We start from the raw sequence: 17,408 nt of genomic DNA, 5'->3' as shown, positions 1-17,408 counted from the left end.
GGCTCCTTCCCTCACCGCAGCACCGCTGAAGGCCGTGCGAGAAGCAGTCACGCGGCATCTGTGCCCCTTCGGTCAGCGTGGTGCCAGTGGAAGATGTGCGGGTCCTGAGCTCCGCCTCCCACTCAGCAGTAGCGAGGGACACCGACCTCCTCCCGCTTACCAGCTGAGGCCAAGTGAAGACCTAGACTTTCACTGCCGCAAGGCAGCAATGAGGCGCCATTCCCCGTTTCCCTGCTGGAGCACTGTCAGAAGAGGACTGCTCAAACAGGATTTCTATAAACTCTGGAGTCACATCACAATACCCCAAAGTGGTTTCAATTAAAAAAAACTCACTCATCATAGCAAAAACAAGGAAGATCTCAACTTGAATGAGAAAAGTCAATTAAGAGACACCAACAATGAGTTGATATAGATGTTAGAATTACCTGACAAGGAGTTTAAAGTAGCTGTTATAAAAATGCTTCAATGAGCCATTACAAACACGCTTGAAACAAATTAAATTAGAATGTTTTAGCAAAGAAAACTATAAAGAACAAGCAGCTAGAAATTTTATAACTTAAAAATACAATAACCAAACTAAAAAACTCAGTAGATGGGTTCAAAAGCAGAATAGAGAGGATAGAAGACATACACAATGAGTGAACTTGAACATAGCACAATAGAAATTACCCAATCGGAACAGCATATTAAAAAGCAACCAAGACAACCTAGACGGCATATTGAAAAGCAGAAACATTACTTTACCAACAAGGGTCTGTCTAGTCAAGGCTATGGGTTTTCCAGCAGTCATGTATGAATGTGAAAGTTGGACTACAAAGAAAGCTGAGCACTGAAGAATTGATGCTTTTGAACTGTGGTGTTGGAGAAGACTCTGGTAAGTCCCTTGGACTGCAAGGAGATCCAACCAGTCCATCCTAAAGGAAATTAACCCTGAATGTTCATTGGAAGGACTGATACTGCAGCTGAAGCTCCAATACTTTGGCACCTGATGCAAAGAGCTGACTCATTGGAGAAGACGCTGATGCTGGGAAAGACTGCAGACAAGAGTAGAAGGGGGCAACAGAGGCTGAGATGGTTGGATGGCATCACTGACTCAATGGACATGAGTCTGAGCAAACTCAAGGAGATGGTGAAGGACAGGGAAGCCTGGCGTGCTGCAGTGCATGGAGTCGCAAAGAGTCGGATATGACATAGCGACTGGACGACAACAAAGAGGTTTTGTTACCAATAGATCTACCCTAAAAGAATAGCTAAAGGAATTTCTCCTTAGTAAAAAGGAAATGATAAGAAAAAATTGGAAAAGTGAAAGCATGGATAAATGCAGTAGATTTTACTTGTCTTGAGTTTTCTAAATTTTTTTACAACTGAAGCAAAAATTATAATAATAGTTAAAGTGGTTCTTAATGTATACTGAGGAAATAATTAAGGTAGTGATGTCAGAAATGGGTCTTGGCAAAGAGAACTAAGATTCCAAACTTCACTTGAACTAGTAAAATGTCAATACCAGTAGATTGCAATAAGCTATGTATGTATATTCTTATACCTAGAGCAATAACTAAAAACGCTAAACAAATAAATACATTCAAAAATACTATAGATACATCAAAATGACATTCTAAAAAATGTTCAAAGAACCCAGAGGAATATAGGAAAGCTAAAACAGATAAACCAACAACTAGGCAACAAACATGAAACAAAGTCAGGCTTAAACGCTAATGTAACAAAAATTACATTAAATGAAAATGGTCTAAATATACTAGTTAAAAGAGATTTGCAGAGTAAATAAAAGATATATCACTCAACTGTACGCTTTGTTCCAGGAACTCACTTCAAATATAACTACATATGTAAGTTGAAAGTAAAAAGATAGAAAAAAATAGAAAAAATATACCCTGCAAATACTAATCAAAAGAAAGCAGTAGTAGTCCAAAAATAATTCAGTGGAAAAGGAATAGTCTTTTCAACAAACAGTGACAGGACAATTGGATATCCACACGAAAAAGAACTAGATTGGGCCCTTACCTAAACCATAGACAAAAAATAACACAAAATGAATCAAAGACCTAAATATAAAAACTAGATCTGTAAAACTCTTAGAAGAAAACATAGGAGTAAATCCTCATGGTTTTGGATTAGGGACAGTTTCTTAGATTTAGTACTAAAAGTACAAGAAAAATTAGATAAACTTGATTTCATCAAAATTTTAACAACCTTTGTGCTTCAGAACACACCAAAAACAACAACAACAACAAAAAGACGACTCACAAAGTGGGAGAAAACATTTGAAAATCATATATTTAATAAGGTACTCATATCTAGAATTTAAAAAAAAAACTGTTAGTGGTCAATAGTAAAAAGACAAATGACCAAATTTTAAAATGGGCATAGATATCAATAGGCATTTCTCCAAAGGAGATATATAAATGGCGAAATAAGCATGTGAAAAAGTGCTAAATGTCATTAGTCATTAGGGAAATGCAAATCAAAACCATAATGAGATATCCCTTCACACATGCTAATTGATGTAGCCAAATGATGGCTGAAAGCAAGCATTGGTAAGGATATGGAGAAACTGGAGCCCTATACATCACCCCTGAAAAGGGGAACGTGGTGCAGCCACTTTGGAAAACTGTTTGGCAGTTCATTAAAAAGGTAAACTTAGAGTTTCTATGCTTGTTTCTAATTTCAGCTATTCTACTCCTGGGTATATATCACCAAGAGAAATAAAAACCTACATCCACACAAAATCTTCCACACAAATGTTCATAGCAGCATTTCCCCATAATACTGAAAAAGTGGAAACAGTCTACATGTCCATCAGCCGATGAATGAATAAACAAAACATGGTATATCCATGCAATGAAGTATTGTTCAGCCATTAAAAGGAGTGAAATATTGACCCAAGCTACAGCATGGATGAACCTTAAAAGCATTTTGCTTTTAGGAAACCAGACACAAAGGATTGCATATTGTATGATTCCATTATATGAAATGATCAGAATAGGTAAATCTATAGCAACAGAGATTAGTTGTTACTAGGGCCTTGAGGAAGGAGGAAATGTGTGAAAGTGAAGTCGCTCAGTCGTGTCCGACTCTTTGCGACCCCATGGACTGTAACCTACCATGCTCCTCCGTCCATGGGATTCTCCAGGCAAGAGTACTGGAGTGGGTTGCCATTTCCTTCTCCAGGGGATCTTCCTGATCCAGGGATTGAACCTGGGTCTCCTGCATTCCAGGCAGACGCGTTAAGCTCTGAGATGTGTAGTCACTGTTAATACATACAGGGTTTCTTTTGGAGATGATGAAAGTAGTCTGAAATTGGATAGTGTGATGGTTACCCAACTGAATATCCTAAAAACCAATGAAGTAATACTCTAAATTTTATGGTAGGTGAATTATATGTCAATTTTGAAAACTGTGTGAGAAAGAAAAAGGAAGCAGAAATTACTACATTACTGTCAGATATAAAATAGACACAATTGTTCATAGCTTTCTTTGTGATAGTAAAAAACTTGAAACAACCAAAAATATCTCAATATGTGGATGGTCAAACAAACTGTGGTTACATCTATACCATGGTATAATACTGAGCAATAAAAAGGAGTGAACTATTGATACATTGATCACATATTGTACATCAATTTCCTGAGTCTGACACTGTACAAAATTCAATAAGATGTAAATATTGGGGGAAACTGGGTAGAGAGAACCCAGAATCTCTCTGTAATATCTTTGTGGCTTCTTGTGAATCTATACTTATTTCAAAAGAAAAATGAAAACAAATTTTGTAAAGTTATTTAGAAATTTCCTAACAGATGTTGACAGACCATGCTGCTTTTAATCTATTATTTGAAGGCAGAACAAGAGAAAAAAATTACAGTCTAAGTTATCACAAGAATTACTGATAAGAGAAAGATTATATCAAGCTTTATATTTAATTTTATTTAAACTTACATCAACATAAGTATGTTTGTATTTTTTCTGTTAAGTCCTCCATTTCCTTAAAAGAAGTGTAAGTTGGTCATTTTATAGATTGAGTTACTGAAATTAAAATTGTGAACACAAGATGGCACTAAATAAAAGTAAGAAAAAAAACTTGGTTGTTTTAAATTGTGAGCTTTTCTATATATGGTTAAGATAAAACTGAACAAAACATTTTATCAAGTGAACTGTTGTTAAACTGTGCAGTCAATGAAGTTCCAAATTTACTTGAAAGCTGAATTATGTTCAGCTTCAACAATTTAGTTTTAATAACTGGTTCTATCTTCTCTAATTGGAACATTTAAGCTTTACTTCATTTCCTAATCATGACTTAAATTTTGAAAGAGGTATGCAAGAGAACTATCATGAAATCAAGTTAGAAATTACCAATAGTAAAATGTTATCATTCTCTATTATTTACAGTTTTCCAAACTAACTAATAGCTTTGAAAAACTGAGATTACACCAGATGAAACAAAATAAATTTCGACGAAAAGAAGTACCACACCTCAAAGAAGAAATGCCCTTTGAACTGAACAATTTGAACCAGAAATTAGAGGTAAGCTATATTGTCTTAGTTTATCCCTATATGTATTAAGATTGGTTTTTGTTGTTGTTGTTGAGGGCTATTTGTCTCCAGAATGCACAGTGGCGTGTACCACTGTGGTAACAAAGCACCATTAGAAACCTGCTTTCCATTGAAGATATTTTCTTAGTGCACCTTCCTTCAGGCACTTAGTGAATTAAAACATCACTTTGATTTATACATCTTTTATACGTATCAGAATTTTGGAGAGCAAAAAAATGTTCAAAGAAACTGCAGCTGTTGAGTGAAATTGAAGGACATCCCTGGGGTCAGTTAAAGTGAGTGTCTAATAAATCTTTTAATGGCTATTTAACTATTAGGTACTTAACTCCTGATGAGGACTCATAGCAATTTTCAGAACACAGCTTGAAGTTTCAGGATCTTTTCTTTAAAGAGGTAGTTTCACTCTAATGCAGTGACCCTGTGTCACCCAGAACTCCTAAAATCTCAGTCCCTAAAAAGGTTAACCATGTCACAGAAACACTTATTTAAATCCCCTTAACTTTCTAACCTTGGAAAAAATAAATACGCTATTTTTCCTCCTTGTGCCCTTGTGCGTTCCTGCTACTGGCCACGTAACAGCAGATAGAGTCTACTGTGGGTTCCTTTTCTAACCTTAGCTAAATTCCCACTGTGGCTCAATTATTGTTTTCTAATTGACCTCAAATTGACCCCTGTCATGTTTTTCCACTCATTTTTTCCCCCTCCACTGTTCTCAAGCCCTAAACAATGGTTTCTCCGCACAGCCAGCCAGTGATTTCAGTTTTTTCTGCTTTGTTCATAGTTAATGGCTCTCTATGTCCCTGATAGCTCAGCTGGTAAAGAATCTGCCTGCAGTACAGGAGACCCCAGTTCAGTTCCTGGGTCAGGAAGATCCACTGGAGAAGGGATAGGCTACCCACTCCAGTATTCTTGGACTCCCTGGTGGCTCAGATGGTAGCGAGTCCGCCTGCAATGCAGGAGACCTGGGTTCAGTCCCTGGGTTGGGAAGATCCTCTGGAGGAGGGAAGAGCGACCCACTGCAGTATTCCGGCCTGGAGAAGTCCATGGGCTCGCAGGATCGGACATGACTGAGCAACTTTGACTTCCTGACTGTGTGTCTCAATCACCCGGGTAGAAACCTCTTAGGAATCTTTGATCTGTTCCTTTCTTACTCCTATTCCAGCCCAGATTTGCCCCTTTTCTGTGTCTAATGCCTCTTATCTCTGTCTTCCTCCTATCTGCCATTATCCTGTTTTATACTTCTTCATCTTTGTTATCTAACTCTTCAATTAACAGCCCTTCTCAAAATTTTTCTCCAAAATATTTTTAGAGGAGGAAAAAAAAAAAAAAAAAAACAACTGGAACCACAGCGCTAAAACTAGCCTATTGCAAGAATTTTTTTGGAACTGTTTGGTTTTAGTTTTTAAATTCCTATAAATTTTATATTGTACTACATAAGGAACATACATTTTTTAAAATATAAAATTACTACCACTAAGTAAGGATGACCCTCTAGGAAAATGCACTGTGTATAACTTCCTGCCTCTTGCAATGGTGTAACTAGACTGATTTTTAGAATATTCTGGTCTCACAGAAAATGCCCAAAGATTGTGATATAATAGGCTTTCACTGAAAATGCCGTTAAATCACTGACTCTTCATTTGATTGACTTCTCATGGGGATTAGTGGGAGAACTACTTTCATATAAATTGTTCAAACAGTGTGCACATTTTACATTTAGAGATCTAAATATGTAAAATGTACCTCTGATATTATAGTGGAAATTAGTAGCAAATATGTGACATATTTGTATTTATACAAAATTTTTTTAAGCATAATATGTCAATACAGTTTCATCTGTATCATAAAGGAAACACTTCATGTACCTGTCTTTGTTTAGAGGCAACTGAAAAATTAATGTGTAGTAGATGGACTGTTCTAGTTTTAGCCTACATCTAAGCATGTTTCTCCTTTGGGACAAACATTTAATACACTGATACAGTGGTTGAACAGTGGGAAACAGCTTGCTCCATGAAAGAACTTGACAGTTTACAACTTAAAATAGGGCCTGACTGTCTCTCTTATTTGCCCTGTGACCTTTGGACAAGCTGATGACCTCACGGAGATTACATTTTTCACCAATAAATGGAGGCTAAGATTATCTTATAAGTAACATTGTGGTTATGGAAGAGGAAAATATGTTTGTGTGTGTGTGTTTAGATGCTCTCTGAAGCATCTGGGGTAAAAACACATGAGGTCTGAAAGTTGCCTTAAGATACTTCAGTGAAAAAGGTAGAGATGAGATACAAATGGTCTGATTTGACAGGAGTTAAACTGGGTGAAGGGTACATGGGAGTTTGTTTTACTATCTGCTCTTATATAAGTAAGAAAATTTTCATAAGAAAAAGTTAAAACTATCTTACAAATGAAGGTTCATAGAGTCCCTGACCTATAGTAATCACTAAAGAAATGTTCATTCTACCTTTCAAGATTTAGTAGAGGGACTAAAATATATATTTAACAATGTAACTTCTGCTATAAACTGATTTTAATGCCTCTGATCCACTCTCAAACTTAAAGACCCAGAAAAGGTTTCTAGCCATGGAGAACTTAATGTGGAGGGTTAGACAAGTGTATAGACGTGCCAGAATTGGACCCTGGGCTGACATCTCCAGTCTCTACAAAATTCTTACAGTCTCTTTCTCAGTCTCTGCATGGCCCCATAACTACTGGATAGTGTGTGCTTGAAACCAATACATCTGAGACCAAGAAAGCCAGGACTGTTATAAGTACCAGCTGACATGTTCATGACACACATTTTTAGCCTTGTTTGGCCTCATTCTTGGCCTCATTTCTACCTGTTGTAGAATTTGTAAGGGAGAGATTGATGTTCCTGCCTTCTCCTATAGCATGCTGGGAAATGTGTATTTTCAAGATTGAGGTTGTTGGGTGTATATATTAGTTTTATTGCATTTATGTCTATAAGTATTAATATTATTGCACAGCTCATATCATATTATTGCAAGATATGAACTGTGCAAGTCAACCTTAGCCACATTTTGACTTCTGACTCCAAAAACTCCTTCCTAAATTAAACATTTTTTATAATCCACCTTTGAACTGTGGTGTTGGAGAAGACTCTTGAGAGTCCCTTGGACTGCAAGGAGATCCAACCAGTCTATTCTGAAGGAGATCAGCCCTGCGATTTCTTTGGAGGGAATGATGCTAAAGCTGAAACTCCAGTACTTTGGCCACCTGATGCAAAGAGTTGACTCATTGGAAAAGACTCTGATGCTGGGAGAGATTGGGAGCAGGAGGAGAAGGGAACGACAAAGGATGAGATGGCTGGATGGCATCACTGACTCGATGGACGTGAGTCTGAGTGAACCCCGGGAGTTGGTGATGGACAGGGAGGCCTGGCGTGCTGTGATTCATGGGATCGCAAAGAGTCGGACACGACTGAGCAACTGAATTGAACTGAACTGATAATCCACCTTGTATTGATTTGAAATGTTAACCTATTTTTTTTATTAGTTTTGTAAATTTGTCACTATTTCTGAAGATCTTGTTTTCATGTACCTTATTTAAAACTGTCAAATGTCAGAATCAAAGTCAGTTACTTTAAATGAACTGTCTCCATTTATCTTAATACATATAGTCTATTTATCAGGGTATTATTATACATTTAAAACAGGTTCTATCTATATTTCTCCAACTTTATTCAGTTCCTTTCAGTTCACTCAGTCGTGTCCGACTATTTGCGACCCCATGAATCACAGCATGCCAGGCCTCCCTGTCCATCACCAACTCCCGGAGTTCACTCAGACTCACGTCCATCGAGTCCGTGATGCCATCCAGCCATCTCATCCTCTGTCAGCCCCTTCTCCTGCCCCCAACCCCTCCCAGCATCAGAGTCTTTTCCAATGAGTCAACTCTTCACATGAGGTGGCCGAAGTACTAGAGTTTCAGCTTCAGCATCATTACTTCCAAAGAAATCCCAGGGCTGATCTCCTTTAGAATGGACTGGTTGGATCTCCTTGCAGTCCATGGGACTCTCAAGAGTCTTCTCCAACACCACAGTTCAAAAGCATCAATTCTTCTGCACTCAGCTTTCTTTACAGTCCAACTCTCACATCCATACATGACCACTGGAAAAACCATAGCCTTAACTAGACAGACCTTTGTTGGCAAAGTAATGTCCCTGCTTTTCAATATGCTGTCTAGGTTGGTCATAACTTTTCTTCCAAGGAGTAAGAATCTTTCAATTTCATGGCTGCAGTCACCATCTGCAGTGATTTAGGAGCCCAAAAAAATAAAGTCAGCCACTGTTTCCACTGTTTCCCCATCTATTTCCCATGAAGTGATGGGACCAGATGCCATGATCTTCGTTTCCAACTTTATTATCATCACTCAATTTCAGGTCACTTGTAATTACTATAAAAGCCTACTAATTTAGTAGTGAAGTCTTCCCTCACTGATTATTTGGGAGCTTGTGGATTTATAAAATAAAGATTTCCCCCAAAATTCTTTAAAATCATTACTCTGTAGAAAATGTGAAATGCTGTATTCTCATTTTAAACAAGATATAGCTTTCATTCTCTCAATTAGTCTATTTATTTTCCTGCATAGCCAATCCAGTCATTTCAGCCATCTTTGAAACACCAGCAATCTCTCAAAATAATTCAAGTGAACTATTTTCCAATTTGATGTATTAGTGGAAATGGCTGAGATAATGGTGGCATCATCTGTATGACTTTTTTGTAGCACTGTTATTGTACTAATACTGTAGGATCACTTGCTTACATGTACATTTCCCTACTTGATTACGTGCATGTGTGCTCAGTCGTGTCTGACTCTTTGTGACCCCATGGACTGTAGCCCTCCAGGCTCCTCTCTCCATGGGATTCTCTAGGCAAAACTACTGGAGTAGGTTGCCAGCGCCCTCCTCCAGGGAATCTTCCTGACCTAGGGATCAAACCCGCATCCCCTGGGTCTTCTGTATGAGCAGGCAGATTCTCTACCACTGAGCCACCTGGGAAGCCCTCGGTCCTTGTTGTTGTTTTTTTTTTCCAAAAATTTGTTTCTTTTAAACATGTATTATTTTTAAATCCTCCTCTTTCCACAGTACCTGCTGGACACTAGATGCTTAATACTACTGAATTGATGATTGGAAACATCAATATGTTCCTGCCGTGAATCTATATTCAGTAATATCTCATATGGACTCAGTAGCTATAGAGTTTTTTTCCAGCTGTGTTATTTTCTTTGCAAAATTTAGTGAGAAATGTTTACATTTCTGGAAATACTAATACTATGCTTTTCTTTGTACATTCAAGAAATGTAAGTGGTGCCTGGCACTTTGTCAGGCACTGTGAGCTATACAAAAGTAGTGATATCTGTAGTACTTAGTCTTAAGTTGCTTACAGCCTGGACAGAAAGAGAAGAAGATATAATGGCCAGCCGTAGGCAAAACAGAGAAAGTGAAAGTTGCTCAGTCGTGTCCAACTCTTTGAAACCCCATGGACCATACAGTCCATGGAATTCTCCAGACAAGAATCCTGGAGTGGATAGCCGTTCCCTTCTCCAGGGGATCTTCCCAACCCAGGGACTGAACCCACATCTCCCACATTGCAGGCTGATTCTTTACCAGCTGAGCCACCAGGGAAGCCTGAAGCTGTGAAGTTTTCTTCAGGGTCCCCAAAGCCACATCCCTTTGTCTTATAAACCTGTGAACAGATAATCATTCTCCATGAAGATACAACTTGAGCAAAAGCGTGAAGAACTGAGTGTCACTTCTTTCCCAGCTCAGCCCAGTTGGTTCCGCCTAAGTAATGCTTATAATTATCCAAGCCAGGCTTCAGCAATACATGAACCGTGAGCTTCCAGATGTTCAAGCTGGTTTTAGAAAAGGCAGAGGAACCAGAGATCAAATTGCCAACATCCTCTGGACCATCGAAAAAGCAAGAGAGTTTCAGAAAAACATCTATTTCTGCTTTAGTGACTATGCCAAAACCTTTGATTGTGTGGATCATAATAAACTGTGGAAAATTCTGAAAGAGATGGGAATACCAGACCACCTGACCTGCCTCTTGAGAAACCTGTATGCAGGTCAGGAAGCAACAGTTAGAACTGGACGTGGAACAACAGACTGGTTCCAAATAGGAAAAGGAGTACGTCAAGGCTGTATATTGTCAGCCTGCTTATTTAACTTCTATGCAGAGTACATCATGAGAAATGCTGGGCTGGAAGAAGCACAGGCTGGAATCAAGATTGCCAGGAGAAATATCAATAACATCAGATATGCAGATGACACCACCCTTATAGTAGAAAGTGAGGAATAACTAAAGAGCCTGTTGATGAAAGTGAAAGAGGAGAGTGAAAAAGTTGGCTTAAAGCTCAACATTCAGAAAACTAAGATCATGGCATCCAGTCCCATCATTTCATGGCAAATAGATGGGGGAAACAGTGGAAACAGTGACAGACTTTATTTTGGGGGGCTCCTAAATCACTGCAGATGGTGATTGCAGCCGTGAAATTAAAAGACGCTTACTCCTTGGAAGGAAAGTTATGACCAAGCTAGACAGCATATTGAAAAAGCAGAGACATTACTTTGCCAACAAAGGTCATCTAGTCAAGGCTATGGTTTTTCCATTGGTCATGTATGGATGTGAGAGTTGGACTATAAAGAAAGCTGAGTGCAGAAGAATTGATGCTTTTGAACTGTGGTGTTGGAGAAGACTCTTGAGAGTCCCATGGACTGCAAGGAGATCCAACCAGTCCATTCTAAAGGAGATCAGTCCTGAATATTCATTGGAAGGACTGATGCTGAAGCTGAAACTCCAGTACTTTGGCCACCTCATGCGAAGAGCTGACTCATTTGAAAAGACCCTGATGCTGGGAAAGATTGAGGGCAGAAGGAGAAGGGGACGACAGAGGATGAGATGTTTGGATGACATCACCAACTCAGTGGACGTGGGTTTGGGTGGACTCTAGGAGTTGGTGATGGACAGGGAGGCCTGGTGTGCTGTGGTTCATGGGGTTACAAAGAGTCAGACACAACTGAGCAACTGAACTGAAATGAAGGGAGGCCTGAGACGGTGCCTCCATTTTTGAGAACGGATTGCTCTTGGCTTCCCCTGAAAGCCACAGGGGAAAAAGTCACTGAACTAGCCCAAGCCCCACCCCTCACACACAAGGGAGCACATTTGTTGACTGAGTATAAAGAAAGGAAAAAAGGGTGGGAGGGGGGTTCATGTTTGGGAACGCATGTACACCCGTGGTGGATTCATGTCAATGTATGGCAAAACCAATACAGAATTGTAAAGTAAAATAAAATGAAAAAAAAAGGTAAAAAATAAAAAAATAAAAAAAATAAAGAAAGGAAAAAAACCTTCTGGTGTCAGCTTAGGAAATAAAAGGAAGTAATGGTTGATGCAAAGAATTGTTTGAAACTCCATTATTAGTAACAAGTATTTGTTACAAGAAAAAATTTCTTAACAAAATCCTTATTTTTTAAAAAAATGCAGATTAAGTTCCATACTTTTTTCTCAGAACAAGGTGCAAATGAAAGGTCTTATTTATTGTGTTTTAAAATAAATCATTTTTTTAGCTTCTATTTCTCTCTTTATTAAAGGAATTTAGAGCAAAGTCAAGAGAATGGGACAAGCAAGAGATACTGTATCAGACTCATCTGGTTTCTTTAGATGCTCAACAAAAAATATTATCTGAGAAGTGTAATCAATTTCAGGTATGTTTTCTAATACTGTCTAATACTAAATTAGAATAAATTAGAGGTTAAACACTATTACTCTTTTCACCATTCAGCATGTAACCTTTCTACAGATAGAAATACCAAGCAACGGAAAATAACCAGAGTAGGTCCAACACTAGGTAGAGTTACAGGTGCATGAATTATCCTTAATGACTTTTTATGTCCCAGAAGGTGGTGCTATTAAAAGTCTCCATTGTTATTATGTCATTATATAGCATGTTTTGCATGCCTGTGGGCAAGTCATTTAATTTAAAGAGGGCTTGGTCCCTGCCCCCTAGTCCTTTGCAGTCTAGACACAGAGAGAATACAGGTACAGGTCAACAAATAATGACAAGTAAATGGAAAGAATTCAAATCCTTTTAGAGGTAACAGGAATAAGAGAAAAATTTGAACTGAGATAGTCAGGAAACATCCTCCAGCAGGGGTGGAATGAGGCGTGGACCTTGAGAAGGGAGGTATTTTGAGACAGGAGAGAATGTATTCGGGGTAGTGGAAATAACAAGAGCAAAGTCACTGAGGCATGAGAGCAGAAGGCAAGTTTGCAGAATGGCAGGGTGGGCCGGCTGGATGGAGGGCGCGTGGGAGGGGAGGCGTGGCGGTGGCAGGAGGCGGGGCCTGGGGGCTGGTGCCGGTGGTAAGGAGCCAGAAGCTTACCTAGGGAGTTGGAAAGTTTATTCACGCCAGTAAGCCAAAATCACTGCAGATGGTGACTGCAGCCATGAAATTAAGACACTTACTCCTTGGAAGGAAAGTTATAACCAACCTGGATAGCATAGTGAAAAGCAGAGACATTACTTTGCCAACAAAGGTCCGTCTAGTCAAGGCTATGGTTTTTCCAGTGGTCATTCATGGATGTGAGAGTTGGACTGTGAAGAAAGCTGAGCACCAAACAATTGATGCTTTTGAACTGTGGTGTTGGAGAAGACTCTTGAGAGTCCCTTGGACTGCTAGGAGATCCAACCAGTCCATTCTGAAGGAGATCAGCCCTGGGATTTCTTTGGAGGGAATGATGCTAAAGCTGAAACTCCAGTACTTTGGCCACCTGATGCGAAGAGTTGAGTCATTGGAAAAGACTCTGATGCTGGGAGGGATTGGGGGCAGGAGGAGAAGGGGACGACAGAGGATGAGATGGCTGGATGGCATCACCGACTCGATGGACGTGAATCTGAGTGAACTCCGGGAGTTGGTGATGGACGGTTCAGTTCAGTTCAGTGGCTCAGCAGTGTCTGACTACTTGCGACCCCATGAATCGCAGCACACCAAGCCTCCCTGTCCATCACCAACTCCGGAGTTCACTCAGATTCACGTCCATCGAGTTGGTGATGCCATCCAGCCATCTCATCCTCTGTCGTCCCCTTCTCCTCCTGCCCCCAATCCCTCCCAGCATCAGAGTCTTTTCCAGTGAGTCAACTCTTCATGTGAAGTGGCCAAAGTACTGGAGTTTCAGCTTCAGCATCATTCCCTCCAAAGAAATCCCAGGGCTGATGTCCTTCAGAATGAACTGGTTGGATTTCCTTACAGTCCAAGGAACTCTCAAGAGTCTTCTCCAACACCACAGTTCAAAAGCATCAATTCTTCGGTGCTCAGCTTTCTTTATAGTCCAACTCTCACATCCATACATGACCACCGAAAAAACCATAGCCTGGACTAGACGGACCTTTGTTGGAAAAGTAATATCTCTGCTTTTCAATATGCTATCTAGGTTGGTCATAACTTTCCTTCCAAGGAATAAGCGTCTTTTAATTTCATGGCTGCAGTCACCATCTGCAGTGATTTAGGAGCCCCAAAAAATAAAGTCTGACACTGTTTCCACTCTTTCCCCATCTATTTCCCATGAAGTGATGGGACCACATGCCATGATCTTTGTTTTCTGAATGTTGAGCTTTAAGCCAACTTTTTCACTCTCCTCTTTCACTTTCATCAAGAGGCTTTTTAGTTCCTCTTCACTTTCTGCCATAAGGGTGGTGTCATCTGCATATCTGAGGTTATTGATATTTCTCCCGGCAATCTTGATTCCAGCTTGTGTTTCTTCCAGCCCAGTGTTTCTCATGCTGTACTCTGCATATAAGTTAAATAAGCCGGTGACTATATACAGCCTTGATGTACTCTTTTTCCTGTTTGGAACCAGTCTGTTTTTCCATGTCCAGTTCTAACTATTGCTTCCTGACCTGTATACAGGTTTCTCAAGAGGCAGGTCAGGTGCTCTGGTATTCCTGGCGTGCTGCAGTTCATGGGATCGCAAAGAGTCGGACACGACTGAGTGACTGAACTGAACTGAAGTGAAGACGCTGTTTTGTTTGTTTCGTATATACTTCCTTTTCATTCTTTCTTTAAGTTACTTCAGTATGTTATACGTGTTCCCTGAATTCAACACCACAAAATAATCTGACAGAATTGCTAACCTCATCCTCTATTCCATTCTTATTCATTTAATACAAACACTGTAAACAACTAGGTGTTTATCTTCACATAATTTTTCTTTTGTTCGTACACATATGAAAATCTGTTTGCATGGAAATTATATATGTTTCTTTTTAAAAATTTGCTTTTTTACTTGATAAGCTATGCATAGCCTTTTGAGTCACTGCTTAATTATATTTCATAGTATTTAGTATATATATGTGTGTATATATGTATATCATATACACCATAGCGTATAGTAGATATACCATAACTCTTTCAAACATTTCTTTATTAATGAACACTCAGGTTGTTCCCAGTTTTCTGCTGTTACACAGTATTGTAACAAGCGTCCTTTTATAAACATCTGTAAATACCAATACACTCATTTTGTTAAATAAAAATCTTAGAAGTGTTTGTTGAGACAAAGAGTATGTTCATTCAAATTTCTAATAAATATTATCAAATGTTTTATTAAAAAAATTATAGCAATTTACAATTCATGGACAGTCAAAGACTATTCCTATCTTGCCAGCATGGAATATCAGTCTTTTGATTTTTACCAACTTGAGAAGCTGATAGTTATGTTGGCTTGATTTGCTTTATGTTTCTCTGGCTGCTTGTAAGGTCGAGCATCTCTTCATGTATTTCTTAGCCTTTTTCATTTCCTGTTCTGTGAATTGCCTGTGCACAAACTTTGCCCACTTTTCTTTTCTGATCTTTGTCTTTTTCTTATGATGTATAGAAGTTTTTGTACTTCGGGAATTATATTTGTTGTTATATGTGTTGACACCTTTTTTCTACAATCCAGATTTGTTTGTTTATTTTTGGTCATAGAGACATTTTCAACTATTGCATAATTAAATCCATACTTTTTCCCCCTTTTTCGTATCTTCTGTATTTTATTTTTTGCTGAATAAGCATTTCCTACTCAAAGCCCTCTACCCTACTCTGCATCTTTGCTCTGAAATTATAGAAATATGACTTCTCTTTATGCCATCTGAAATTGAGGTTTTAGAATAAATAGAAGTCTGAATTATGAAGGACAGAGCTTCATTATCTAATAATATATTTAAAGATTTTTTTCTGTCACTCTTGAACTTTATATATAAGCTTAGATATTCCCCACTTCACTGACACAGGTTTCAAATTTCTCAGAAACAGGCACAAAGTTACCACACTCAGCTAAATGGTAAGAAACAGAGCATAGAAGACAGCAGCCCTGAAATTCCGCGGCTGGTATGTGAACCGGATTCCACTTGTGAAACCAGTGAAAGAGATGAATTCATTATTGAAAAATTAAAATCAGCTGTGAGTGAAATAGCACTAAGCAGGAATAAGTTACAAGATGAAAATCAGAAGCTCTTACAAGAACTGAAAATGTACCAAAGACAGTGCCAGGTAAAGATTTACTTATTGTTCAACTGATACTGCCCTTGAGTTATACAAAATACAAATGATGATTCAACAGGTATATATGGATTAGAAAGCTAATTTTTTTATTACACATGTAAATTCAGTTCACATTCCGTCTTAATAAGTAATTCCTACTTGATGAGTGAATTTAGTGATCCTCTGAGTACTGTCCCCCGCGAGGCGCTCTTGGGATCTTCAGCCGTGCAGTAGTAATTACCAGCGCTAGGACAGGGATCTCTCACAGGTCTCTGTTCCTAAACACCGTGGCTCTTTAGCCACTCCACACCCTCTGAGCCCAGTGTTTGTTCTCTGACCCTTGTGCCTCTGACTCAGGAAACCATAAGGGTTTGACCCTCTAATCACCTCGGTGAAAGGCATGCAGATGGTTCATTCCCTGTGATTCACCACTGTTAGGTTTTTCATAATGTTCACCAAATAGTAGCCCAGACTTCTGTTTTTTTAGGTGACTCCATATTAATAGATATGATCAGTGGTTTTTCCAAGGATTAATTTTTTTAACTCAAACATTTTTTTTTTTTTTTTGTCTTTCTCTTGGAACCAGTAAGAAGGTTATGTAGCATTCGTTAAAATTCTTCTTCACCAACTTCTTGCCTAAGTGTGTACTTGATATTCATGGCTGTCCCAGTCACTTGAGACGTTCAATGGTTTTCTCTCCCAGTCTCCATCAGACCTCCCTCCTGCAAACCTTGGGCCTCTTTCTACCGATTCCTCCGTGTCAGCCCATTTCTGAGTCTCTCTTCCTCCCCAGGTGGAGATCGCGGCCCCAGGTCACCACCTGAGCGCTTCTCTAAGATACTCCGCCTCAGGCTCTTCTTCCAGGGCCATTTCTCAATGTTGGGTCAACTGCCTCCCTCCTCCTGCCGCGCTGTCTTGTGAGATGACACAGGCTTCATCCTTGCCCTTCTTTCTCTACATCCATCTTCTGTGTCCCCCATCCCCAGGCTGGCAAGGGGTCAGAACACAGACTCCCAGCTTCTCCTGCCCTGCGGCATTTCTCAGAGAAGCTCCCCACCCCTAACTCCAGCTCCATTGGAGGAGGGGGTGTTATTCTAATGCACAGGAGAAAGATGTAAACAAGCAAGCCAAGCTAAACCACAAATGCTAAATGCTGAGGAATCATACAGTTTCTAGAAACAGAAAAGACATTGATGCTGTTTTCTCTGGCTTCTCTAGAAGGTGAATGAGACGAGCACCTCCTCTTCTGCTCTAGGGCTCGTCTGGTGTTCAGCTCACCGTCCGCCCCGCAGTGCTG

The 17,408-nt window shown here is 39.3% G+C and overlaps 1 protein-coding gene across 5 annotated transcripts in view; it reads left to right on the top strand.

Annotated features, from left to right (window-relative positions):
* DEUP1 (deuterosome assembly protein 1) overlaps window positions 1–17,408 on the top strand; it is a 139,978-nt gene that overhangs the window by 30,411 nt on the left and 92,159 nt on the right. For 4 of the 5 annotated variants that reach the window (XM_040256503.1, XM_040256500.1, XM_040256504.1 and 1 more), the window contains exons 5-7: window positions 4,405–4,539; window positions 12,182–12,295; window positions 15,878–16,120. In XM_040256503.1, the coding sequence (XP_040112437.1) occupies window positions 4,405–4,539; window positions 12,182–12,295; window positions 15,878–16,120 (492 nt within the window). The remainder of the gene's footprint in view (window positions 1–4,404; window positions 4,540–12,181; window positions 12,296–15,877; window positions 16,121–17,408) is intronic. The other variant, XM_040256501.1, reaches the window with a different exon arrangement.

Source organism: Oryx dammah, unplaced genomic scaffold, assembly GCF_014754425.2.
Source record: "Oryx dammah isolate SB20612 unplaced genomic scaffold, SCBI_Odam_1.1 HiC_scaffold_15, whole genome shotgun sequence".
Lineage (NCBI taxonomy): Eukaryota > Metazoa > Chordata > Mammalia > Artiodactyla > Bovidae > Oryx > Oryx dammah.
Note: the sequence above shows the minus strand (reverse complement) of the source record. Positions and strands in the feature narration are given on the sequence as shown.